This window comes from Pristis pectinata, chromosome 3 (genome assembly GCF_009764475.1).
Source record: "Pristis pectinata isolate sPriPec2 chromosome 3, sPriPec2.1.pri, whole genome shotgun sequence".
NCBI classification, from domain to species: domain Eukaryota; kingdom Metazoa; phylum Chordata; class Chondrichthyes; order Rhinopristiformes; family Pristidae; genus Pristis; species Pristis pectinata.
In genome coordinates this window covers 67,978,031-68,005,123 of record NC_067407.1, presented here as the reverse complement: position 1 = coordinate 68,005,123, position 27,093 = coordinate 67,978,031, and the positions used below count along the sequence as shown (strand labels likewise).

General features: G+C 47.4%; 1 protein-coding gene across 2 annotated transcripts in view; it reads left to right on the top strand.

Moving 5' to 3' along the window:
- The window catches only part of LOC127567879 (probable voltage-dependent R-type calcium channel subunit alpha-1E), a 615,955-nt gene that overhangs the window by 68,626 nt on the left and 520,236 nt on the right, over positions 1-27,093 (top strand). Inside the window, exons 1-2 of one of the 2 annotated variants that reach the window (XM_052011041.1) lie at positions 5,609-5,760; positions 9,289-9,602. In XM_052011041.1, the coding sequence (XP_051867001.1) occupies positions 9,484-9,602 (119 nt within the window). In that variant the 5' untranslated portion in view covers positions 5,609-5,760; positions 9,289-9,483. Of the gene's footprint in view, positions 1-5,608; positions 5,761-9,288; positions 9,603-27,093 lie in introns of those variants that run through there. The other variant, XM_052011039.1, reaches the window with a different exon arrangement.

Here is a 27,093-nt window from a genome sequence, read left to right as displayed (position 1 = left end):
TGATGCTGCCTTGCTTGGGTTGTTTCAGCTGTAAGGAGAGACTGGATAGGCTGGGTGGGATACAAAATCCTGCAGCAGCACATTTTTTGCTCCATTTACCAACATTTGGTCTATGGCCTTCTGGACCTTGGTGATTCAAGTGCTTGTCTGGTTACTTCTTCAATAGTGAGAGTCTCTGCCTCCACCACACACTCAGGCAGTGTATCCCAGATACCAACCATCCTCTGGCTGAAAAATTTCTTCCTTGGTTTCCTTCTAAATCTAGAGCCCATTACCTTAAACCATTACCTTAAACTGGGCATAGATTGGATAGATTGTGAGGAACCTTTTCCCTTAGCAGAGACATCTATGACCAGGGGTGTGGTGGAGGCAGAGACTCTCACTATTGAAGAAGTAACCAGACAAGCACTTGAATCACCAAGGTCCAGAAGGCCATAGACCAAATGTTGGTAAATGGAGCAAAAAATGGGCTGCTGCAGGTACTCAGTGCATCAGTCAGCATCTGTGGAGGGAAATGGATGTTCCCATCTGCCCACCCCACCTCCCTTATCTGGTTCCTCTCCATCTTCCTTTCTTATCAGATTCCAGAATCTGCACCTCCACATCACCTCCTAGCCTATGTCACTATCTGCACCCTTCCCTCCCTAACTTGACTCTGACTGCCCCACCCCTTTTCCTCACCTCTTTATCCAGGCTATCTCCCCTCTATCTCTCAGTCCAGATGAAGGGACTTGACACACAACGTCAACTGTCCCTTTCTCTCCATGGGTGCTGCCCAACCCACTGAGTTCCTCCAACAGCTTGTTTTTTGCTCCATATTCCAACATCTCCAGTCTCTTGTGTCTCCATGTTGGTAAAGCAAATTGGTTTAGTTAGCTCACGTGCTGGTTGGTCTGCACATGGTAGGTCAAAGGACCTGCTTCTGTGCTGTATGACCCTATGAATATGCTGATGACTGGAGATCATGGAAAGTTGAAAGAAGTTAGTGTCAATAAGAAAAACATATTTCAGAAATTAATAGGATTGAAAGATGATAAATCCCCAGGACATGATGACTTTCATCCAAGTTTTGAAAGAGGTGGCTCTGGAGATAATGGATGAACTTACAAAATACCATAGATTTGAGAAAAATTTCTTCAAGCTGCAATTGTTTCTGACTTCTGGCAGCATCTCCAAGCAATGTTCTCTGGCATACCCACAGACTTTCATACTGAGAGATACTGGAAGGAGCTCAAAACAGCCCCCACTTGGCAAGTGGTGAAACCATTGGTGACCTCACCCATTGGCATCAGGGCTGTTTTGATGAAAAGGGAAAACAATGTCGAGGTTCAAGAAATCCTCAGATTGAAAGGAAGAACTTACTGCACTCGGAACTTCAACAGAATGCGTCAAGTAGGCCAAGAGCCACGAAGCTGCAGGCGTCAATGGTATACCAGATACTCCTCATGGCTGGCAACAAGGAACTGGTATTGAAGTTCTATAAACTTATTTTTGGAATGTGGGCCAGGGAGTGGACGAAAACCAACATCATTGATTTCGTTAAGAGGGACAAGTCATTATGGTAATTATTGGGGGGTTGGCTTGCTCTTCACTGCACGGAAGTTAAACTGGAATCCTGCGAGGCAACCAAGAAAAATGTCACGAACCACGTCCAGATCTGTGCATTTCCTTCATCAACTTCACAAAACTTTGACTTGCAAAGTCTTACGAAAGGTATTGACCAGATATGGCTGCCCAGCCCAGTCCATCAGATTTCTAAAGCTTCTGTTTGACCATTCTCTGTATGGGTCGGAGATAGTTTCACATATCTCTCAAACAGTGTTCAAGTCAGCTATCATTACGCAGCCTGGTTATCTCAGCAATCAGTTAGTCCTCACCAAAGGCTACTTTCCCATTAGAATTTGTTTTAGATAAGTGGATGGAGGGTTCTTTAATCTCTGTCTGAAGGTCCAGGTTTCTAAGTCATCAGTCTGATGAACCCACCATCCTTGCACACACCAAGGAACACCTCAATTCTATGTTGTATCTCTTTGTTGAGTGTCAGCCAGTCCAGAAACTCTTACTCAACATTGAGAAGCTCAAGATCCTGAAAACAACCCTCCGCAATTCGTCACTGATGACAGACCCTGGAGATAGATCATTTCCTCAGTGATCACCTTCACTGCTGTAAATGGAACTGATGAGATTCACCATTGGGCCAGTTCTGTTTGAAACTCTGAGGTCAACAGAGAAATTGAGGTGGATTTGCCAGACACCCTTGGGCTCAAACAAAACTTTAATCATAGATTTGATGAGTGACCTCCTGAGCTTCTCTTTCCAGGAGTACACACTGGATTGCCATCAATTGTGGATGGCAGACTTGTTATACTTAAATGAAAGACCATGAACACACCTGATTTCACATGAGTAAAATACACAGTTCATTGTTTGCGGACAATTGCTGTCTCCGTGCTGTGAGGTGCAGTGGGAGTCTGAAATATCATTGGAAGCCATGAAACAACTCACAGAATAAGACAAGATCACTTCAACCATGTGAAACCAGAGTTATGGAGTCGTACAGCATGGAAACAGGCCCTTCAGCCCAACTCGTCCATGCCGACAAAGGTGCCCACGTTTGGCCCATGTCCCTCTAAACCTTTCCTATCCATGTACCTGTCCAAGTATCCTTTAAACATTGTAATAGTACCTGCCTTTTCCACTTTCTCTGGCAGTTCGTACCACATACCCACCACTCCCTGTGTGACAAACTTGCCCATCAGATCCCCTTTAAATCTTTCCCTTCTCACTGTAAGCCTCTGCCCTCTAGTTTTAGACTCCCCTACATTGGAAGTCTACATGCTCCTCATGATTTCATAAACCTCTAGAAGATCACCCCTCAGCCTCCTTCGCTCCAGGGAATACAGCCCATCCAGTCTGTCCTTATAACTCAAGCCTTCCAGTCCTGGTAACATCCTTGTGAAACTTTTCTGCACCCTTTCCAACTTAATCACATCCGTTTTATGGCATGGCCAGCAAAACTGCACACAGTACTCCAAGTGCTGTCTCACCAAAGACTTGTACAGCTGTAAATGACGTCCCAACTCCTGTACTCAGTGCCCTGACTGATGAAGGCAAATATGCCAAACACCTTCTTCACCACCCTGTCTGCCTGTGTCTCCACTTTCAGGGGATTATACTAAATTAATTTTAGAGTTGAGGCTTTCTCATTTCCTTGTGATATAGGAGGAAACCATTTGGCCGACTGACTATGCTGGCTCACAAAGCAATCCCATCTATCCCATTCCCCCAGTTATTTTGCTCTAATCTATTCTCTCTCACAACTCCCCCCTGATTCTTCTCCCACCAATTTACAGTAGCCAATCAACCTACCAAGCTTCTGTGTGAGGAAATCAGAGTAGCTGGGGGAATCCCACAAGTTCACAGGGAAAGCCTGCGAACTCCACCTGGACAGCACTTGAGGGCAGGATTAAATCTGTGTTGTGGAGCTGAGGCAGCAGCTGTATTTGTTGTGCCACTGTGCCACCCTGAGGAAGCACCTTCAACAAAGGAAAGTGACAAACTTGAACTCCCTCCCAGCTGGAGTTTTCAGCTTGGAGAGGGTCGGAATTTTGATGGCTGAGGATATTTAGGAACACAAAGCAGAAACAAGCCCAGATCAGCCATGATGCTTCCAGTCATGAACCACAGTACAGCACAGGAACAGGCCCTTCAGCCCACCGTGTCTGTGCCGAACATGATGCTGAATTAAACTAAATCCCTTCTGTTTGTACATAATCCATACCCGTCCATTCCCTGCATATTCATGTGTCTATCTAAAAGCCTCTTAAATGTCACAATTGTATCTGCTTCCATCACTACCCCTGGCAGTGCATTCCAGGCATTCAGCAATCTCTGTGTAAAAAAAACTTGCCCTGCACATTTCCTTTGAACCTACTCTCTCTCAATTTACATGCATGCTCTCCAGTATGAGACATTTTGACCCTGGGAAAAAAGATTCTGATTATCTGCCCTTTAATAGATTACCCTATAATCTCAAAGTTTTGTAAATTTCTATCAGGTCTCCCATCAGTCTCCGACACTCCAGAGAAAACAACCCAAGTTTGTCCAACCTCTCCTTATAGCACATACCTCCTAATCCAGGCGGCATCCTGGTAAACCTCTCATGCACCCTCTCCAAAGCCCCCACATCCTTCCTGTAATGGGGCAACCAGAATTGCACACAATACTCCAAATGCAGCCTAACCAAAGTTTTACATAGCTGCAACATGACTTCCTTACTCTTATACTCATTGTCTTGACCGATGAAGGAAAGTATGCCATATCTCATCTTTACCACCCTATCTACTTGTGTGGCCATTTTCAGTGAGCTATGGAATACAATGATGTTAAGGGTCCTGCCATTTACTGTATACTTTCCATTTACATTAGACCCCTGAAAGCACAATCCCTCACACTTGCCTGGATTAAACTCCATCTGTCATTTCTCCACCCATATCTGTAACTGATCTATATTGTACGGTCCTGTGAGAATTAATTGTAAAGACAAAGCCATCAATATTTGATGAGTGGAACGTTGGGTTACTTGGCACGACACGGTGGGCCGAAGGGCCTGTTTTGTGCTGTATGGTTCTATGGCACAAGGCGGAATTGTCTGGCATAGAATTATTGTGACCAAACTGTGCTGAAGCTCCCCTCTGGCTGCTCTGAGCTGAGCTCTCCTCATTGAGAAACGATCAATGCATCCATGAAATGAAATTACAGCGCAGAAAAACCAGGAGTTTGGCACTCCCAGCCCAGGGGCTATACAGAGAGGATCTTCCCAGAGATTTGCAAAGAAGGAGTCAGACAGGAGCATGGAGAACGGTCCAAGGAAAGACTGCAGAACGTTTGAGAGTTGTGGACAGATGTGTGTAAGAAGGGACTGAGAGAGGTCAAGTAAAAACAGAGAATGCTAGAAGTACTCAGAGGGTCAGGCAGCATCCGTGGAAAGAGAAACGGTTGAAAATAAAAACAACTGTAGATGCTGGAAATCTGAAATAATAAAAAAAACAGAAAATGCTGGAAACATCGACCTGAAACATTAACTCAGTTTCTCTTTCCACGGATGATGCCTCACCTGTTGAATGTCTCCAGTATTTTGTGTTTTTAGTTTCAGATGTCCAGCAACTGCAGTTTTATTTTATTGATTTTCACACAGAGGCCATGGAGGTTTAATACATGCCGAGAGGTAAATAAGGACTGGATGTGAATGAAGGGGGAGCGGAGGAATCACGCGATACATATATCTAATGGAGTTAGTTGTATGTGTAAGGATAACTATCAATCGCGAATACAAGGGAGTGAGCGTGAAATTTACAGGATGAGCACGGTAGAAGTGCGGCTCTTCCCGAGATGTATGTGATGGTGTGATAGAGATGGATAATTGGAGATGAGTATGAATCATCATCGAGATGTGGATGGTTCGGATGCAATGGGAAGGACGGCTGTGTGTCAGTGTTGGGGGAGGGTGTGGGGAGCTGCAGCGAGCGGATGGGCAAGGTTTGAGCGTGGAGCAGCGGCGCTTTGAGGGAGCGGGCTGTGGTGGGCAGTCGCTGCCGCTGCCGTGCCGCACCTTGTCCCACAGGCGGCAGTGTGAGGCTGCCCGCGGGCGCCAGGGCGCTGGCTGCGACCTCGGCGGATCCACGGTCACCCAGCAAGCGGAGAGCCCGCGCACCCCAGCGCCCGGCCGGTCGCAGGTTCGATCCTCCGCGGGGCCGCAAAGTAAGGAGCCTTTCCCCGACGCTGCGCTTTGGTTTTTTTTTGCCTTTAGAAGATTGAATTGTACGGATAGGTCCGGGTGTGTTTTACACTGCAGAGAGACAAAAACCTACCCGCTGTGTTCACCGGAGGGTCGCTCCTGTCCTGGAGCGGTGGGAGGAGGGGGAAACACCGAGATGGGGTGGGGGAAAGGGAGAGGAGGAGGGGGGAGAGGGGCCGGGGTCCAAGGTCCAGCCGGGCGCAGGTCGGAGGTCATCCCCCAGTTGTGGCGAGCTGTGATCCCCAAGCCTGGTGGCGGGGGTCCGGGCGTCGGCGGAGACCACCCTCCCTCCATCCCCTCCACCGCCCGCCGGGCAGTGAACGAAGCACCGGGCCGGCGGGAGGGAACCCGGAGCCCGGCAGCCGCTGCCCAGCCCCGCCGTCTGCTGGGCGAGAGTGAGTGCGGGGCGAGGGAGGGACAGTGGATTTCCATCCCCTCAATCTGTCACCCCACTCTCTCCATCGCACTCCATTGCTCCCTCACATCCCACATCACTTCCCTCCATCCCCATCCCTCCATCCTCATCCCTCCATCCCCATCCCTCCATCCCTCCTCCCCGTTCTTCCATGTCTCGATCCCTCCATCCCTATCCATCCTCGTTCTCACTCGCCCCTCCCCTTCAGCCCCCTCTGATTTTTCCCTCCTAATCCATCTTCCCATCCCTCACTCTTCCCCGTCACCTTCCCTCCCCCTTTCCCTCCCTTCCCTCTCTTTACCTGCCTTCCCTCCCCTTCCCTCACTTCCCTCTCTCCCTTCCCCCTCACATTTCCTCACTCCTTCCCCACCCCCTTCCCCCCTCCTCCTCCCCATCCACCTCCCCCTCCCTCTCCCCATCCCCATCACGTTTACTTGCCCCTTCCCAATTTTCCTCACTCCTTCCCCACCATTCCTCACCCCTTTCCACCCACATTCCTCACCCCCTTCCCCTCACCTTTCCTTGCCCCTTCCCCACTCCCCCATTCCCCCACTCCCATTCCTCTTTCTCTCCTTTCTCCCTTCTCTTCCCTTTTCTCACCCCCTCCCCCCATTCCCCTTTTCTCCCCCCTCCCCCATTCCCCTCTCCCCCTTCCCCTCTCCCCATACCCTCCTCCCTTCCCACCCTCCCTTCCCCTCTTCCCCTTCCCCTTCCTCTCACCTTCTCTCACCCCTTCACCCTTCCCCAACTCACTCCCCTTCCCTGACCCACTCCCCTTACCTCCCCATACTCTTTTCCTCCCCCTACCCCTACCCTCCCCTTACCCCTCCCCTTCCTCCCTTACACCATTCCCCTTCCCCCTCCCTTCCACCACCCTTTCCCCTCCCTTTCCCCTCCCCTCCCATTCCCCCTCCCTTCCCCTTTCCCCTCCCCTTCCGCCTTCTTCTTCTCCCCTCTTCTCCTCCCTCTTTCCCTTCCCCCTTTCCTCCCCTTTCCTCTTCCCTCCCCATTCCCCCTCCTCATTCGCCCTCCCCATTTCCCCTCCCCTTCCCACTCCCCCATCCCCCTCCCCTCCCCTTCAAAATTCACCACCCCTTCCCCCTTCCCCCATTCCCACCCTACCCTCCTCACTTCCCCTTCCCCTTTCCCCTTCCTCTCACCTTCTCTCACCCCTTCACCCTTCCCCAACCCACTCCCCTTCCCCTACCCACTTCCCCCTCCCCTTCCCCCTGCCCTGCTCCCCTTCCCCCTCCTCTTCCCCATTCCTCCATCCCCTTCCCCTTCCCCATTCCTCCATTCCCATCCTGCCCTCCTCAACTTCCCCTTCCTCCTCTTCCCCTTCCCCTTCCTCTCATCTTCTCTCACCCCTTCACCCCTCCCCAACCCACTCCCCTTCCCCTACCCACTTCCCCCTTACCTCCCCATATGCCTTTCCTCCCTCCTTCCCCCTTCCCCCTCCCCTCCCCCTTCCCCTCCCCTTCCCCTTTCCCCTCCCCTTTCCTCCCCTTTCCCTTTCCCCTCCCCTTCCCCTCACCTTGTCACCCCTCCCCTTCCCCTTCCCCCTTCCCCATTCCCCCATGCCCTTCCCCTTCCCCTTCCCCATTCCCCCATCCCCTTCCCCCATCCCCTTCCCCCTTCCCATCCCCATCCCCTTCCCATCCCCTTCCCCCTCCCCTTCCCCATCCCCATCCCCTTCCCCTCCCCTCCCTTCCCCATCCCCTTCCCCCTTCCCCTTCCCCATCCCCTTCCCCATCCCCTTCCCCTTCCCCATTCCCTTCCCCCAGCCCCTTCCCCCACCTCTTCCCCACCCCTTCCCCCCTCCCCTGCCCCCACCCCTGCCCCCTCCACTTCCCTCCTCCCTCACCCCCTTCCCCTCTCCCCTTTCCCCCTTCTCCCTTCCCCCATCCCCCTTCCACCTTCCCCTCTTCCCCTTCCCCTCTTCTCCTTTGCCCCTTCCCCCTCACCTTTCCTCATCCCTTTCCCCCATGAGATACAGGAGTAGAATTAGGCCATTCAGCCCATCGAGTCTGCTCCACAATTCAATCATGGCTGATTTTGTTTTTATTCTCAACCCCATTCTCCTGCCTTCTCCCTGTAACCCTTAACCCCCTTACCTATCAAGAACCTATCAATCTCTGCCTTAGAAGACTTGGACTTCACAGCCCTCTGTGTCAACAAATTCCACAGATTCACCGCTCTCTGGCTGAAGAAATTCCTCCTCATTTCACTTTTAAAGGGACATCCCTTTATTCTGAGGCGCCTCTGATCCTTGACTCTCCGCTAATGGCATCCTCTCTACGTCCACTCTATCCAGGCCTTCCAGTATTCTGTAGGTTTCAATGAGATCCCCCATCATCCTTCTGAACTCCATCGAGTACAGGACCAGAGACATCAAACACTCCCCAAATCTTAAGCCTTTCATTCCTGGGATCATTCTTGTGAACCTTCTCTGGACCCTCTCCACATCCTTCCTTGGATACAGGGCTGAAAATTGCTCACAATATTCCAAATGTGGTCTGACCAATGCCTTATAAAGCCTCAGCAGTACATCCTTGCTTTTATATTCTAGTCCCCTCGAAATGAATGCTAACATTGCATTTGCCGCCTTTACTACTGACTCATCCTGCAGGTTAACCTTAAGGGAATCCTGAACTCGGATTCCCAAGTCCCTTTGCACCTCTGATTTCTGAATTCACCATCCCCTCCCTCTGCATCTGTCACCCTATTTTCCTCCCTATTCCTCAGCCTCCCTATTCCTTTCTCCTTCCCTCTTCTCGCCCGCCCACCCTCCTTCATCTTCCCCTCCCCTGAACTGCACGCTCCCTCCCTCTTCCCCCTCACCGTCATCCTCCAACCTTCCCCTCCTCACTCTCCCCCTCCTCACTCTCCCCCTCCCTCTCCCCCTCCCTCTCCCCTCCCTCTCTCCCTCCCTCTCTCCCTCCTTCTTCCCCCTCCTCATCATCCTCCATCCTTCCCCTCCTCATTCTCCCCGTCCCTCCATCCCTCCCTCCCCCCCTCCCCTCTCCCTACCCCACGAACCCCTCAGCCGTCTCAGCCGCCTGCTCTCTCTCCACAGGATGGCTCGGTTTGGGGAAGCAGTGAGCGGTTTGTCTGCCGAGCCGGCCCGGAGCAGGGGAGGAGCCGACACCAGGTGCCGGTGAGCGGAGAGACAGCTGCGGCGGCGGCTGCGGCAGGAGCAGCAGCAGTGGCGGCGGCAGCAGCGCAGGGCTCAGCCGGGTTCAAGCAGAGCCGGGCGCAGCGGGCGCGCACCATGGCTCTTTACAACCCAATCCCCGTCCGACACAACTGCCTGACTGCCAACAGATCCCTCTTCCTGTTCGGAGAGGACAACATTGTCAGGAAGTCAGCCAGAAAAGTCATCGAGTGGCCATATCCTTCCACGTCTGCTCACCCGAGCAACGGTCTTGGTTGTGTCTCACCCCATCCATTGCATCTCATCCCCTCACTGCCGTCTCTCCCCACCTTCACACCAAGTCACAGAGTGGTACAGCACAGAAACAGGCCCTTCAGCCCACCACATCCATGCCCACCTTTCTGCCCACCTACACTTATCCCATTTTCCCTATTTTAAGTGACTGTCTAAATGCCCCTTAAACATGGTGATTGTACCTGATTCCACCACCTCCTCTGGCAGCAAGTTCCAGATATCAACCACTCTCTGTGTATTTTAAAAAAACCTTCCCCTCAGATCCTCTTTAAATCTCCTTCCTCTCACCTTAAACCTCTGCCCTCTTGTTTTTTGTACCTCTACTATGGGGAAAAAAAATTCTGACTATCTACTTATAATGCACTATGTACTACTATGTAATACTATAATACTAGTTTATAATGTACTACTTATAACTTACTAAGCCTCTTATAATCTTACACACTTCTATCAGGTCACCCCTCAGCCTCCTTCGCTCCAGGGAAACCAAGCCCTGGCTATCCAATCTCTCCCCAGAACTAAAGTCCTCCAGTCCAGGCAACATCCTGGTGAACCTCCTCTGCACTCTCTCCACTGCAATCACATCCTTCCCATAGTGTGGTGACCAGAACTGCACACAGTACTCCCAGTGCGGTCTAATCTGTGATTTGTAATGTTGTGACATACTGTCCCAACTTTTATATGTTGGGGCAAAGAATATAAAAGCATCTACCCACTCGCCCCTCCTCCCTCTAACTCTTCCCTCCCTCCTACCCATCCATCCCCCCATTCCCCCCACTCTCCCCTCCCATCCCTCCTCTCACTGACTGTTGCTGATGAATAGGCATTCATTCCCTATTTCATGTCTCTGCACTTTGCCCAAACCACCTCAAGCAAACCCCGGAAAATTGCTGATGGAAGCAGATCATGCCAGGTGCCGTTTCTATTGTCATTTCTTGAAGGAACAAGGGAGCGTTTAAATGTGCTGTGGAAAGGGTTGCTGAGAAACCCTTGTCTGAGGAAGCTCCTATCCCTTTTACAAAGCCAGGGCGAACAGAAAGTTCCCCTGACCTACAACTGTGGCCATGGCTGTGCACTTCATTGACTGTAATGTCAGACTTGTGGCTTTATGTTGTATTCATGACAGATTGTAGAGAATCTTCATCCACTGGACTGAGCTATTAAATGGCTTCCCTGCTTGATGACACTGAGATTCAAACCTCAATGCAGGTAATTCTTACCATTTAATCAGTGTGTACATTGTTGTGTAGAATTGTAATGAGGTAAGCTAATTTGTAACCCAATCTGGCATTAACACTGCTTCTCCGTTTGTGGATTTGACTCAGAAACACCTTTAGTGAATTCTGAGAGACTTCCTCTGAATTTCTCCCTCCCCCGCTCCACTCCCAGAGTTTGTGATTCACCTTGAAGTGTGGTAGTTTTAGAACAAGCTCTCATCCATCCTTGCCTCATGATTACACTTGTGCTTTTCACTAGGCACCCCCACCTGATGCCAGTTAACTCTGTGCCTTTTCTTGTAGCCCTTGGTTGGCTCGGGTTGGTTTCTGCTTATTGTTGATTGCAGATGTTGATGGAATTGATGGTGGTAGATGTTGAATGTCAAAAGAATGTGATCAGACTCTATTGCTGATGATGGTTGTTGTCTGGCACCTGTGTAGCATAAATGTTAAGTACTTTAAAATTAATTAATGATGGGAATACAGATGTCAATGGAAGCATATATTTCTCATCGTGGGATGTTTTGGGAAGGAAGGGTAGAGAATCCTGCCTGCTCCATACCCCATCAGCAGTAAGCATCAGACCCCAACAGTGGTCATTATTCGAATCACACCTGTATTCCTTTCCATTTCTACCCTTGCTCCCCTACCATTTAACTACCCAACGACCACCTTCCCAACTTCCCCCATCCTCCATTCCTGCCACCACCCAATCTAGATTTGGTTTGTAACTTTTGTTTGAGCTGGAGTCTGTGCAAAATGTGGCAGAAAATATTTTAAGTGTGGAATTTTTTTTGACTCTTCATTTCTTTTCAAGAGATTCAATTTTGTGGAGGTCCTTGGACAGGGTTCTACCTTTCCACTAATGTTCCCATGATTTCTTTCTGATAGGATTCATATCAACCGGAAGGTTTATATATCAAGCTATTTCTTGCTGTAACAGTAGGATGTGAAGGGAGAGCTCGATACTTGTAGAGAACATGCACATGGCTGGAAGTGCAGATCTTCTTTTATCCATTGTCAGGATGTAGGCTGACATTTATTACCCATTTCGAGGGCAGTGGTGGGAAAATGCCTTTTGGAACTGTAGCAATCAATGAGCTGATTGTACTCCCACAATACGGTGAATTGTGCAGCTTCTCCATGTTGATCCTGTGATGGTGAAGGAATGATCAATATGTTTCCAAATAAACACAATGCAGTACCTGGAGGTGAGGGTTTATTCATGCACCACTTGAGAAATGTCAAAGTCGAGCTTATTGTCATATGCAAAAGTACGTACAGGTGCAATGAAAATCTTACTTGCAGTAACATCACAGGCATCATGTGAGCAGCATTCATGAGAAAAACACAAATTAAACACAATTTTTACAAGAAAGAACACAATTAGAATAAAAAAAACGAAGTTCATTTTTGTGCAAAGTGATCAAAATGGTCATATGTTGCTAAACTGTGATGATTAGGGTTGTGCCAGTTGGTTTAAGAACTGAATGGTTGAAGGGAAGTAGCTGTTCTTGAACCTGGTGGTGTGGGACTTCAGGCTTCTGTACCTCCTGCCCGATGGTAGCTGCAAGAAGATGGCATGGCGTGAATGGTGGGGATCTTTGATGATGGATGCCTTCTTGAAGCAGCAGCTCCTGTAGATACGACTGATGGTGGGGAGGGATGTGCCCATGATGTACTGGGCAGATATAATGGGTGTGGGAAGAGCTGCTGAAGAATCCTTCGCGCCTTGTGTAGTTGATCCTTCATGCTGTATCTGTGGTCTAAAGAGTCAGGAGATGTTTAAGCTCATGGATAAAGGTACAGTGCAAAGACATAAAATTACTATAAATTACAAAATAAATAAATAGTGCAAAAAAAAGGAAGAATGAAGTAGTGTTCATGGGTTCATGGATCTTTCAGAAGTCTGATGGTGTAAGGGAAAAAGCTGTTCCTCAATCATTTGAATGTGGGTCTTTAGGCTCTTGTACCTCCTTCCTGATGGCAGTATTGAGAGGAGGGCATGTCCCGGATGGTGAGGGTCCTTAGTGATGGATGCCGCTTTCTTGAGGCACTGCACCTTGAAGGTGTTCTCGATGGTGGGGGGGGCTGTGCCCGTGATGGAGCTGGCTGTGTCTATAACCCTCTACAGCCTCTTGTAATCCTGTGCATTGAAGCCTCCATACTAGGTTGTGATGCAACCAGTCAGAATGCTCTCCACGGTACATCTATAGAAATTTGCAAGAGTCTTTGGTGACGTACCAAATCTCCTCAAACTCCTTAGGAAGTAGAGCTGGTGTGTGTTTTTCGTGATTGTATCAATGTATTGGGCCTATTGATACTATCATATATAATGATACATATATACATAAATACATTTATAATGATACATATATACAATGTTTCTACTGTACCTCCTGTGTCAACCACTTCCTCTGGCAATTTATTCCATACATTCACCACCATCTGTGTCAAAAAGTTGCCCCTCAGGTCCCTTTTAAATATATACCCTCTCACCCTAAACCTATGCCCCCTAGTTTACGACTCCCCTACCATGGGGAAAAGACTGTCACCATCCACCTTATCTATGCCTCTCATAATTTTAAACACTTCTATAAAGTCACTCCTCATTCTCCTACGTTCTAAGGAATAAAGACCTAGCCTGGCCAGCCTCTCCCTATAACTCAGGCCATCTAGTTCTGCCAACTAGTTGAAGAGTTTTTTTTTTCTCTGACTGTTCAACAATGTAACTTGGACTGATGCCAACGTTTTCAAAATTATTTTTATTCTTTTGAGAAATAAAAAAAATAGAGTGAACACAAGGACTTTGGATTGTTCGTCTAATCCCTTGTGATACAAGTAACACCGCTATACTGTTAACACCAGTGATCCATCAACATTAGGGGGCTATCTCCAGTAGTACTTGTGGCACTTCCTCACCCAAGCTGGGATGTGGGCACAGACTGCTTCATTCTGGAGAAGCTGTGCATAGAACTGAACAGTCTTCAATCATTAGTGAAAGTCACAATTCTGACATGAGAGAGGGAAGATCAACAATCAGGCAGGTTTCTGCCTTGGGTGGATATAAAAATTGCAAGGCATTATTTAAAGGAGAGGATGGGAGCTATCTCTCATTTTCCATCCAATAGTAACACTCACTCAACAGGATTATCTGGTCATCATCACACTGATGTTTATGGAAGTGCACTGTGTGTAAACTGGAAGCCACATTTTGGCATTGCAATCACACTTGACAAGTACTTCATTGACTACAGTGTATCTCAGAATGCCCCAAGAAACTCAAAATTTTCCTCATAATTCTTTATCAATCTTAAACTAATCCCATTCTCTCAATCGTTCCTCACACCTTTGGAAAAATCACAGACATCTCCCGCTGTCTCACTCTCCCCACAGCCTTGAATCTATCCCAGACTAGTCCACTACCCTGTTTGTCCTCACAACCATGAATCAGTCCCAAGCTAATGCCATCATCCCACTCTTTTTCCTTAGAATAGTCCTATTGTGGATTGAGGGATGAATTTTGGGAGAGGTCTTTCACGTCCATCCTCACAAGGAGTTGGGGTTTCAGTTTAGTCTCATTGTGTAAAGTCCAGAGCTGACTGTACCACCTTGCTCCTGCCATTTCCCCATGCTTGGCAGAGGGATGCATACAGGAATTTAAGTTTGACTGCAAGTGAAGGACACTTCTTATGAGCATACAGAGACCCGTATGTGTCTTCTTTGTGCTTAATAGTTGATGGGTCATGGTCTGTAACCCCGCTGTCTGTCGGGGTTCTGCCAACGCATGCTCCTGTCGGGGTGGTTTGTATCTGGAATGATAGGAAGACTGATATTTGGGGATGAATTATTGACTGGAATCCAATCACAGGGTCCTGGGTCGGTGGTGGGGGAGAGGGATTTTATAGGTAGAATGTCAGATTTGCAGTAGCAAATCCACATCAATAAAAACAATCTGCTGGAGGAATTCAGTGGGTCAAGTAGCATCTGTGAGGGGGGTTTGGGGTGGGAGGGAAGGAATTGTCAATGTTTCGGGTCGAAACCCTGCATCAGGACCCTGAGTTCCTTCAGCAGATTGTGTGTCACTTCACATTCCAGCATCTGCAGTCTCTTATGTCTCTATTTCCTGTTTGAAATTGGATTGAAAGGGTTGAAATAGAGAGGTCCCCAGCAGTGAGTTACATTCTGGAATCTAATGTATTGGGGAGTTGTGAGCACCTGTAAATAAACACGACTGGTGGAATCATAGCATCGTTAAGGCATGCTGCAGTGCTGGTCGGTGAAGGGAAAGTCTGGCTGCTGTTGCTTTGTGATGGCAATGACTGTGATTGGGGTGCCTGCTGTTTGTGAGTTGTGGCCTCGCTGAGTGTTAAACACAGGGCTTGCTCGATCACGGACCGCTGAGAGGAACCGGGTGGGCAACAGATTCCTGCTTTGCTTTGAATAATTAATATTCTGCAGATCAGTGCAAATAAAATCCAAAGGATCAGGCTTTGAGTTGCTTCTGGCTGTGGATCTGCAGTAGTTGGTCCGTGTTCACTGGTTACAGGGAGCCCTCCCCCATCCCAACAGCCCACACTGGGGCTGCCTCACAACTGGGCAATGATGCTTTGTGTTTTCCCGTTATACAAATGCTGATGCAGATTCGAGCCCAGTGGGATGCCAGCTCTTCCCACGGGCAGTGGATGTTAATAAACTGATTAATATTCTGTCAGGCACATGGCTGAATATTTTATATGAGGACACAGCACTGAATTTTCTGCAACTGTTTCTCAGTCTCTACTACTGAAGTCGGCAGAGGCAATATACCATCTGTTTATCCTTATAAACATAAACTAATCTTCTGCAACACGAGTTAGAGAAACCCCTCTGCCTGACAGAAGACAGAGTGCAAAGAGAGAGAGATGATGATGAAGAGTACAGGTCATTCCTGAGTTATGAACACACAACTTATGGACACCTACAAGGAGCTCCCATGATATTATTAAATTCACAAGTCCAATGCACAGGTGAACTAATTTCTCCTCTCTCCACTTATAATAATCGTTCTTTACTGGTCTTTTGATGCCATTCATTACAGTGCTGTAGAGGTGTGGTTACCATTTCAAGTGATTTGTGTGTATTTTCTGACTTATGGACAAAATCAACATATGGACGTCTGTAGAAATGGAACTGGTTCATTACCCAGGGACAGCCTGTACGTCCTTCACCACTTCTGTTTGGGTGGGCCCATTACACCAACCACAAAGCCATTCTTCACCAATGAGGGCAGTCAGTTACTGTTAGTGAGATCCTTGGCTATAGTAGAATCACCACACACCAATTGTATCTTCACCCTACTCCAGAGAAGCTTACATGAGGGCAAAAGGACACGGGCATGCTTTATATTTCCCATCCCCACCTAACCGAGGACATTAATGCTATCCCCTTACCCCACCTCTGTGCTATGTGCCTGGGGGTCATTGCCAACACCCAGCAATTCAACAAACATACAGATACACAGGGAACCTTTCTGCCTGCAGGCTCGTTCTATCACTCAATGGCTGATCCATTCCTCTGCCCCTGTTCCATATCCCTGCATCATTATCAATTGCAAGCTCCAACTATTTTCTCCTCAGCATTTCAAGACAGTGGAATTGCAAATATGTTTTTTTTAATAAAGATTAATATCTGAAACATATGTTGCATCATGTGACAAGATTCAATTGCGGTTTCAAACCAGTTGCAGAGGGCGTTAAGTGTTTTTGCAGCTATTTGTCACAGACGCAAGCATCTCTGTGAACCAATTAATGCTGATCAGCAGAGGCAAGGGCCAGTGTCAGTCCCACTGAGCTCTGTGACTCACTGCTGCTGGACTGCAAATGGATCAGAGGTTCATGTAACCCATCAATGCTATCCCATCCCTGGCTGATTCCACTATTTGGGAGGTATCAGGGTAAATCAAAGGAGAGGCACTTAGGGGAATGAGAAAAAGAAAATTCTGAATCATGGGGAAAGGTGGGCTCGACGAACACTTACTTCTATGATCTTCCCAAAGAAATGTGCCTTTGAAGTGGTCAGCCTTGTCATAGAATTGTATAACAGAAATAGGCCAGGTCGACCCACCTTGTCCATGATACCATTCTACGCTAATCACATTTGCCCACATTTGGCCCGTATCCCTCTGTGCTTTTTCTATCCAAATACCTGTCCAAATACCTTTTTAAACAATGTTATTGCATCGGCCTCCATCAACTCTGGCAGCTCGTTCCAGAAAACGACCAGCCTCTGTGTGAAAAACTTACCCCTCAGATCTCCTTTAAATTTCTCCCCCTCACCGTAAATCCGTGCCCTCGAGTTCTAGACTCCCCTACCCATAGAACCATAGAACAGTACAGCACAATACAGGCACTTCAGCCCACCATGTTGTGCCGACCTTTAAACCTCGCCTAAGACGAACTACCCCCTTCCTCCCACGTATCCCACTATTTTAAATTCCTCCATATGCTTATCTAACAATCTCCTGAACTTGACCAACGTATCAGCCTCCACCACGACCCCAGGCAGTGAATTCCATGCACCAACCACTCTCTGGGTGAAAAACCTCCCTCTGACATCTCCCTTGAACTTCCCACCCATTACCTTAAAGCCATGTCCTCTTGTGTTGATCATTGGTGCCCTGGGCTGTCCACTCTTAATTGTCTATTAAGACAATCTGTCTATTCCTCTTAATATCTTGTATACCTCTATCATGTCTCCCCTCATCCTCCTTCTCTCCAATGAGAACAGCCCTAGCTCCCTTAGTCTCTCCTCATAATCCATACTCTCTAATCCAGGCAGCATCCTGGTAAATTTCCTCTGCACCCTTTCCAATGCCTCCACATCCTTCCTATAATGAGGCGACCAGAACTGGACACAGTTCTCCAAGTGTGGCCTAACCAGAGTTTTGTAGAGCTGCCTCATCACTTTGTGGTTCTTAAATTCGATCCCACGACATGAAAGCTAACATCCCATAAGCTTTCCTAACTACCCTATCCACCAGTGAGGCAACTTTCAGTGATCTGTGCATATGAACCCCCAGATCCCTCTGCTCCTCCACACTGCCCAGAATCCTGCCATTAACTTTGTACTCTGCCTTGGAGTTAGTCCTTCCAAAGTGTACCACCTCACACTTCTCTGGATTGAACTCCATCTGCCACTTGTCAGCCCAGCTCTGCATCCTATCAATATCCCTCTGTAAGCTTCGACAGCCCTCCACACTATCCACAACACCACCAACCTTTGTGTCATCTGCAAACTTGCCAACCCACCCTTCCACCCCCTCATCTAAGTCGTTAATAAATATCACAAAAAGTAGAGGTCTCAGAACTGACCCCTGTGGGACACCGCTAGTCACAGCCCTCCAATCCGAATGCACTCCCTCCACCACAACCCTCTGCTTTCTACAGGCAGGCCAATTCTGAATCCACACTGCCAAGCCTCCCTGGATCTGTTGCCCTCTGACCTTCTGTAGAAGCCTACCATGTGGAATGCCTTACTAAAATCCATGTAGACCACATCTACTGCACTACCCTCATCAATCTTCCTGGTCACCTCCTCAAAGAACACTGTCAGGCTTGTGAGGCAAGATCTTCCCTTCACAAAGCCACGCTGGCTGTCCCTAATTAGTCCATGATTCTCTAAATGCTCATAGATCCTATGTCTTAGAATCCTTTCCAGCAGCTTGCCCACCACAGACGTAAGGCTCACTGGTCTGTAATTCCCTGCACTATCCCTCCTACCTTTTTTGAATAAGGGGACAACATTTGCCACCCTCCAATCCTCGGGTACCATGCCTGTGGACATCAAGGACTCAAAAGATCCTAGCCAATGGTTCAGCAATCTCCTCTCTCATCTCGCAGAGCAGCCTGGGGAATATTCCGTCAGGCCCTGGGGACTTATCTGTCCTAATATTTTCTAACAGCTCCAACACATCCTCCCTCTTGGTATCTACATGCTCTAGAACATTACCCTCACCAACACTGTCGTCAGCGTCATCAATACCTCTCTCCTTGGTGAATACTGAAGAGAAGTATTCATTGAGAACCTCACCCACTTCCACAGCTTCCAGGCACATCTTCCCACCTTTGTCTCTAATCGGACCTATCTTTACTCTCATCATCTTTCTGCCCTTCATGTATGAGAAAAAAGCCTTGGGTTTCTCCTTAACCCTACTTGCTAAAGCCTTTTCTTGTCCCCTTCTTGCTTTCCTCAGCCCCTTCTTAAGTTCCTTCTTTGCTACTCTATATTCCTCAGGAGCCCTATCTGATCCTTGCTGCTTACACCTTATGTATGCTGCCTTCTTCTTCCTAACTAGTTGTTCCACCTCTCTTGTCACCTGTGGTTCCTTCACCCTGCCATTCTTTCTCTGCCTCACCAGAACAAATTTATGCTAACATCCTGCAAGAGATCCCTGAACATCAACCACATCCCCATAGTACATTTCCCTTCAAAAATGTCATCCCAATTTACACTCTCAAGTTCTTGCCTTATAGCCTCATAATTTGCCTTTCCCCAATTAAATATCTTCCCGTCCTCTTTGCTCCTATCCCTGTCCATGACAATTCTAAAAGTTATGGAGCAGTGGTCGCTGTCCCCCAACTGCTCACCCACTGATAGATCTGTCACCTGACCCAGTTCATTACCTAACACTAGATCTAATATGGCATTCCCTGTAGTTGGTCTGTCAACATACTGTGACAGGAATCCGTCCTGGACACACTTAACAAACTCTGCCCTGTCTAAACCTTTGGCACTAAGCAGGTGCCAATCAATATTTGGGAAGTTGAAGTCTCCCATGATAATAACCCTGTTATTTTTGCATCTTTCCAAAATCTGCCTCCCAATCTGCTCCTCAGTATCCCTGCTGGTACCGGGGGGGCCTATACAATAATCCCAGTTGAGTAACTGCTCCTCTCTTGTTCCTAACTTACACCCATATTGACCCTAGAGAGGGTCCTTCTACATTATCCACCCTTTCTGCAGCTGTAATAGTGTCCCTGACCAGTAACGCCACCCCTCCTCCTCTTCTCCCCCCTCCCCATCCCTTTTAAAACACTGAAAACCAGGAATATTCAAGATCCATTCCTGCCCTGCTGACAGCCAAGTCTCTGCAAGAGCCACAATATCGTACTCCCATGTACTTACCAAGCTCTCAGTTTATCACCCTTATTCTTGATACTTCTTGCGTTTAAGTAAATGCACTTTAGCCCATCCACTTTTCTACTTTTATACCCTGTACTCTGCTTCTCCTTCCTCAAAGCCTCTCTGCCTGTTGGATATGACTTTTCCCCATCCCCTTCTTCCTCTGACCCCTCTGGTTCCCATCCCCCTCGCAAACTAGTTTAAACCCTCCCAAACCACCCTAGCAAACATGCCTGCAAGGATATTGGCCTCCCTCGGGTTCAGGTGTAACCCATCCTCTCTGTACAGGTCCCACCTTCCCTAGAAGAGATCCCAATGATCCAAAAATCTAAAACCTTCCCTCCTGCACCAACTTCTCAGCTATGCATTCATTTGCCACCTCCTCCTATTCTTACCTTCATTATCGTGTGGTACTGGCAGCAATCCCGAGATTGCTACCCTTGAGTTCCTGTCCTTCAGCCTTCTGCCTATCTCCCTAAACTCACTTTTCAGGACCGCATCCCTCTTCCTACCAATGTCGTTGGTACCAACATGAACCATGACTTCTGGCTGTTCTCCCTCCCGCTCAAGAATCCTGTGGACCCGATCAGAGACATTCCGGACCCTGGCACCTGGGAGGCAACAAACCATCCGGGATTCATGCTCACTGCCACAGAACCTCTATCTGTTTCTCTGACTATCGAGTCCCCTATCACTACCGCCTTCCTCTTCTCCTCCCTTCCCTTCTGAGCAGCAGGACCGGTCCCTGTGCCAGAGACCTGGCTACTGCTGCTTGATCCCTGCAGGTCATCCCCTCAACAACTTCCAAAGCGGAAAACCTGTTATTGAGGGGAACAGCGTCCGGGGTCCTCTGCTCTATCTGCCTGTTCATTTTCTTTTTCCTTTTCTCTCCCCTGACAGTCTTTTTGAACTATTCCCACGCTACCGACTGATGTCACGTGCCTGCGCAGTTACTCCCCGCTATCCCCTGGGAAAAAGATTGACTATCTACCCTACTTACACCCCTCATAATCTTATAAGCCTCTAGAAGATCACGCCTCAGCCTCCTTCGCTCAAGGGAAAGTAGTCCCAGCCTGTCCAATCCCTCTGCCTTCTTCACTACCCTATCCACCTGTGTCATCACTTTCTGGGAGCTATGGACTTGCACCTCAAGGTCTCTCTGTACATCAACACACCTAAGGTCCCTGCCATTCACTCTATGTGTCCTACCAGAATATCACCTCCCAAAGTGCATTACCTCCCACCTGTCTGGATTAATTTCCATCTGCCACTACTCCGCCCAACTTTCCAGCTGATCTATATCCCACTGTATCCTTAGACAACCTTCTTCACTATCTACAACTCCACTAATCTTCGATTTGTCTGCAAACTTACTAATCAAACCACCTACATTCTCATCCAAGTCATTTATAGACGTTACAAACAACAAAGGTCCCAGCATCGACCCCTGTGACACACCACTGGTCACAGACTTCCAGTTAGAATAACCTCTGCCTCCTATCACCAAATCACGTTTGGATCCATTTTGCCAACACACCTCGGATCCCTTGTGCCTTAACTTTTGCACCAGACTACGATGCGGGTCCTCGTCATAGAGTCATGGAACAATACAGCATGGCTACAGGGTCTTTGACCCAACAAGTCCATGCCGACCATGTTGTCCACCTAGCTAGTCCCAATTTCCTGCATTTGGCCCATATCCCTCTAAGCCCTGCCCCTCCATGTACCTATCCAAATGCTTCTTAAATGATACTATTGTACTTGCCTCAACCACTTCCTCTGACAGCTTGTTCCGTATACTCACCTCCTTCTGCATAAAAAAGTTGACCCTCAGGTCCGTCTCACCCTAAACCTCTGCTCCCTAGTTTTGGACTCCCCTACCCTGGGGAAAAGATTGTTACTGTCCACCTTATCTATGTTTCTCATAATTTTAAATACTTCTATAAGGTCGCCCCTCATTCTCCTGCATTCCAAGGAATAAAGGCCTAGCCTGGCCAACCTCTCCCTGTAACTCAGACCCTCTGGGTCTGGCAACATCCTTGTAAATCTTTTCTGCATTCTTTCCAGTTTAACCACATCTTTGCTCTAACAGGGTGACCAAAACTGTACACAGTGCTCCAAGTGCGGCCTCACCAACAACTTATACAACTGCAACATAATGTCCCAGCTCCTATACTCAGTGCCCTGACTGATGAAGGCTAGCATGCTAAACATGGGGACATGAAAAGGCTTTGGCGAGTAGGGTTAAGGAGAAGCCCAAGGCTTTTTTCTCGTACGTAAAGAGCAGAAGGATGGCTAGGGTAAAGGTAGGTCCGATTAAAGACAAAGGTGGAAAGATGTGCCTGGAAGCTGTGGAAGTGGGTGAGGTTCTCAATGAATACTTCTCTTCAGTATTCATTAAGGAGAGGGGTCTTGATGATACTGAGAACAGTGTAGGTGAGGGTAATGTTCTAGAGTTTGTAGATATTAAGAGAGAGAATGTGTTGGAGTTGTTAGAAAATATTAGGACAGATAAGTCCCCAGGGCCTGATGGAATATTCCCCAGGCTGCTTCGTGAGGCGAGGGAGGAGATTGCTGAACCCGTTGGTTAGGATCTTTGAGTCCTTGTTGTCAATGGGCTTAGTACCAGAGGATTGGAGGGTGGCAAATGTTATCCCCTTATTCAAAAAAGGTAGTTGGGATAGTCCAGGGAATTACAGACTGGTGAGCCTTACGTCTGTGGTGGGTAAGCTGTTAGAAAGGATTCTAAGAGATAGGATCTATGACCATTTGGAGAAACATGGACTGATTAGGGACAGCCAGCATGGCTTTGTGAAGGGAAGATCTTGCCTCTCAAGCCTGATAGTGTTCTTTGAGGAGGTGACCAGGAAGATTGATGAGGGTAGTGTAGTAGATGTGGTCTACATGGATTTTAGAAAGGCATTTGACAAGGTTCCACATGGTAGGCTTCTTCAGAAGGTCAGAGGCCAAGGGATCCGGGGAAGCTTGGCCATGTGGATTCAAAATTGGCTTGCCTGTAGAAAGCAGAGGGTTGTGGTGGAGGGAGTGCATTCTGGTTGGAGGGCTGTGACTAGTGGTGTCCCGCAGTGATCAGTTCTGGGACCTCTACTTTTTGTGATATTTATTAACGACTTAGATGAGGGGGTGGAAGGCTGGGTTAGCAAGTTTGCAGATGACACAAAGATTGGTGGTGTTGTGGATAGTGTGGAGGGCTGTCGAAGCTTGCAGAGGGACATTGATAGGATGCAGAGCTGGGCTGACAAGTGGCAGATGGAGTTCAAACCGGAGAGGTGTGAGGTAGTGCTCTTTGGAAGGACAAACTCCAAGGTGGAGTACAAGGTAAATGGCAGGATTCTGGGGAGTGTGGAGGAGCAGAGGGATCTGGGGGTTCATATGCACAGATCACTGAAAGTTGCCTCGCAGGTAGATAGGGTAGTTAAGAAAGCTTATGGGATGTTAGCTTTCAAAAGTCGGGGGATCGAGTTTAAGAGCCGCGAAGTGATGATGCAGCTTTACAAAACTCTGGTCAGGCCGCAGTTCTGGTCACTTCATTATAGGAAGGATGTGGAGGCGTTGGAAAAGGTGCAGAGGAGATTTATCAGGATGCTGCCTGGATTAGAGTATGGATTATGAGGAGAGACTAAAGGAGCTAGGGCTGTTCTCATTGGAGAGAAGGAGGATGAGGGGAGACATGATAGAGGTATACAAGATATTGAGAGGAATAAATAGAGCCAGTGCCTCTTTCCCAGGGCGCCAATGCTCAAAACAAGAGGATATGGCTTTAAGGTAATGGGTGGGAATTTCAAGGGAGATGTCAGAGGGAGGTTTTTCACCCAGAGAGTGGTTGGTGCATGGAGTGTGCTGCCTGGGGTGGTGGTGGAGGCTGATACTTTGGACAAGTTCAAGAGATTATTAGATAAGCATATGAAGGAATTTATGTTAGGGGGATATGTGGGAGGAAGGGGTTAGATAGTCTTAGGTGTGGTTTGAAGGGCGGCACAATATGGTGGGCCGAAGGGCCTGTATTGTGCTGTATTGTTCTATGGTTCTATGGTAAATGCCTTTTTCACCACCCTGCCTACCTGTGGCGCTGCTTTCAACAAACTATTCAGTTTTTCTTCTAGGTCCATCTGTTCCATCTCCCTAGTCCCCTACCATTCATAGTATAAGTCCTACACTGGTTTGACCTTCCAAAATGCAGTACCTCACTAAATGGGTATTGAAACCCATTTGCCACTGCTCAGCCCACTTCCCTAACTGATCAAGATCCCCTGTAATCTACACACCTTGTCAAAAGTCTTCAGAAGTCCATGAAAAGCCAGTCTACCACTCTGCCTTCATCAATTTTCTTAGTTACCGGATGTGCTGAGTTGTGTCCACAACTCTCTGTAGTTTCTTGCAGTCTCAGGCAGAAAATACCTGTCAGGAGTGGGAATCAAACCCACACCTCCTGCGGAGACTGCGACCTGAATTCAGTGCCTTAGATTGCTCATCCATCCTGATGATCAACTTTGCTTGTTACCCTTGCAGGGATATGCTCACTCTGAACTCTTACTGCCTCACTTATAGAGACACAAAAAATTCTGCAGATGCTGGAATTTGGAGCAATACATAAAAAGTGCTGGAGGAACTCAGCAGGTCAGGCAGCATCTATGGAGGGAAATAAACAGTCGATGTTTCGGTCCGAGACCTTTCATCAGGACTTTCCTGTCTTGATTAAGGGTCTCGGCCTGAAATATCAACTGTTTTTTTCCCTCCATGGATGCTTCCTGACCCGCTGAGTTTCTCCAGAACTTTTTGTGTATTGTCCCGCTTACTAGATGTAGTTTTCCCCTCAAGCAGCTGCTCCCAACCTACTTCCACCAGGTCCTGTCTTACACCATTGAAATCTGCCTTCCCCCAGTTGAGGGCCCTATCTTGAGGACCAACCTCCATCACCACCTAGAAGCTTACCGAACTATGGTCACTGGGTTCCTCCACAGACAATCATTGCCTGTCCTTACTCCCTAAGGTCAAGTGAAACTCCAATCCTAGTAGGATTCTCTAAATACTGCTTCAGAAAACCTGCTTGGATGCACCTTACAAATTCATCCCCATTTAATCCCCTTACACGAAGGCAAATCAGGTCAATGTTGTGGAACTTAAAATCCCCCACTACTACAACCATAAGGTTTTACACCCTTTTGCGATCTGCCTAGGTCTCGGTTCCTCTAATTTCTGCTGACTATCGGGAGGCACCTAGTATAACCTCATCATCATACAGCCCCTTTCTTGTTGCTAAGTTTTACCCATATAACCTGACTGGCCGATCCCTGCAGGACATCCTCCCTGAGTACTGCTGTAATGCTCTCCCTGATCAGTGATGCAACACCCTCTTCCCTTTTGCACCCCCTGTCGTGTCTGAAACTTCCATGCCCAGAACATTGAGCTGCCAGTCCTGCCCTTCCCTCAAACATGTTTCCGATATTGCAATAACATCATAATCCCTTGCGCTGATCCACACTCTCAGCTCATCCATCTTACCTGTGAGCTGAGGGCGTGGATCAGTGCATTACTTCCTCTTACCCTGTTCTATCAACAACACCATCATGTCAGCTGCAGACTTACAATCAAACCTCCTACATTCACATCTACATCATTAATACATATAACAATTAGTGATAACTTTGCAGGTCAAGCCCCTCGGTATTATAGCAACAGTTTAACTCATTTGATATGCCAATAACTTTCCTATTTGAAGGCATGGTTGCTATAGCAATAATATTACCAACCAAAGTTCTTTGTGGTATGCCAATAACTTCACCAATTGAGACCCCAGTTGTTATGGTAATAACTTTACTATTGCAGACTCTGGTTGTTATTGCCAATAACTCATTGCAGATAATAACTTGAGTAATAACTTACAAAGGCTCTTTGTGTTATGACAGTACCTTTGCTTGATGATGGCCTCAATGTGATGGCACTAACTTTTCTGCTTGAGACCCTTGGTATCATAGCAATAACATTACTCTGTAAGGCCCCAGTTCTTATGGCAATAGCTTTGTAAGTTGAGGCTCTTGCTGTTTTGGAAGACACTTCACTGGTCAAGGCCCTTGGTGTTTTTGCTAATAACTTTTTTATTCAAGACCCAAGGTAATTACTAGTCTTACATGTGTTGACACCGACTTTACAAATTGATGCTCCTAGAGTTATGATAGTTGGTTTATTAGTTGAGCTTCTTTATGTTATGGTGGTAACTTTTCTATTCAAAGCTCTTAGTGTCAAACTCTTAGTATTACCAACTGTGATACTCTGTGTTCTGGCAATAACTGCATTAGTGGAGGTCCTAATGTTATAGCAATAACTTTACTGGTCATTGCTTTTGGTATTATGCAGATAATGTCGATGCCCTTGGTGTAATGGCTATTTGAAGCTCTTGATGTTATGCCAAGGCTATTGCTGCTCTGGCAATAATTTTACATGTTGATAACTTTGGTACCATGGCAGCAACTTTACTAATTCAGGATCTTTGTTTTATGATAATTACTTTACCAATTGAGCTTCCCTTGGCTTAGTGACAGTATTTTACCTGTCAAGGTACTTGCTGTTGTGACAATTACTTTCCTGGTGGTCGCTCTTGATGTTATTTCATGTATACCTTTTCTTACGATGGAGGTCATTTGGCCCATATGCTGGCTCTTCGAGCAGTCCCATCAGTCCCATTCCCCTACTTACTTCCCCCCCTAACTGCTGCTCCATTGTACCACATTAACTTAATGGCATGTCTATTACTAGTTAGGGTTCTTGGTGTTATGCTAATAACATTGTTATTCATGCCATTAAGTTTACTGGTTGGTAATGTGAAAATTATTTTACCGGTTGATGACCTTGAGGTAATAGAAATAACTACTCTCGTCGAGATCTTGGATCAATGGGAATACCTTTACTAGTCAGGGCCCAAAATGTAATATTGGTATCTTTACTGTTCAAGGCTTCTATTATTAGCTTAACAAGGCCCTTAATGTTATGGCAATAACTTATTAAGACCCTCAGTGTTATGGTAATACATTTACTT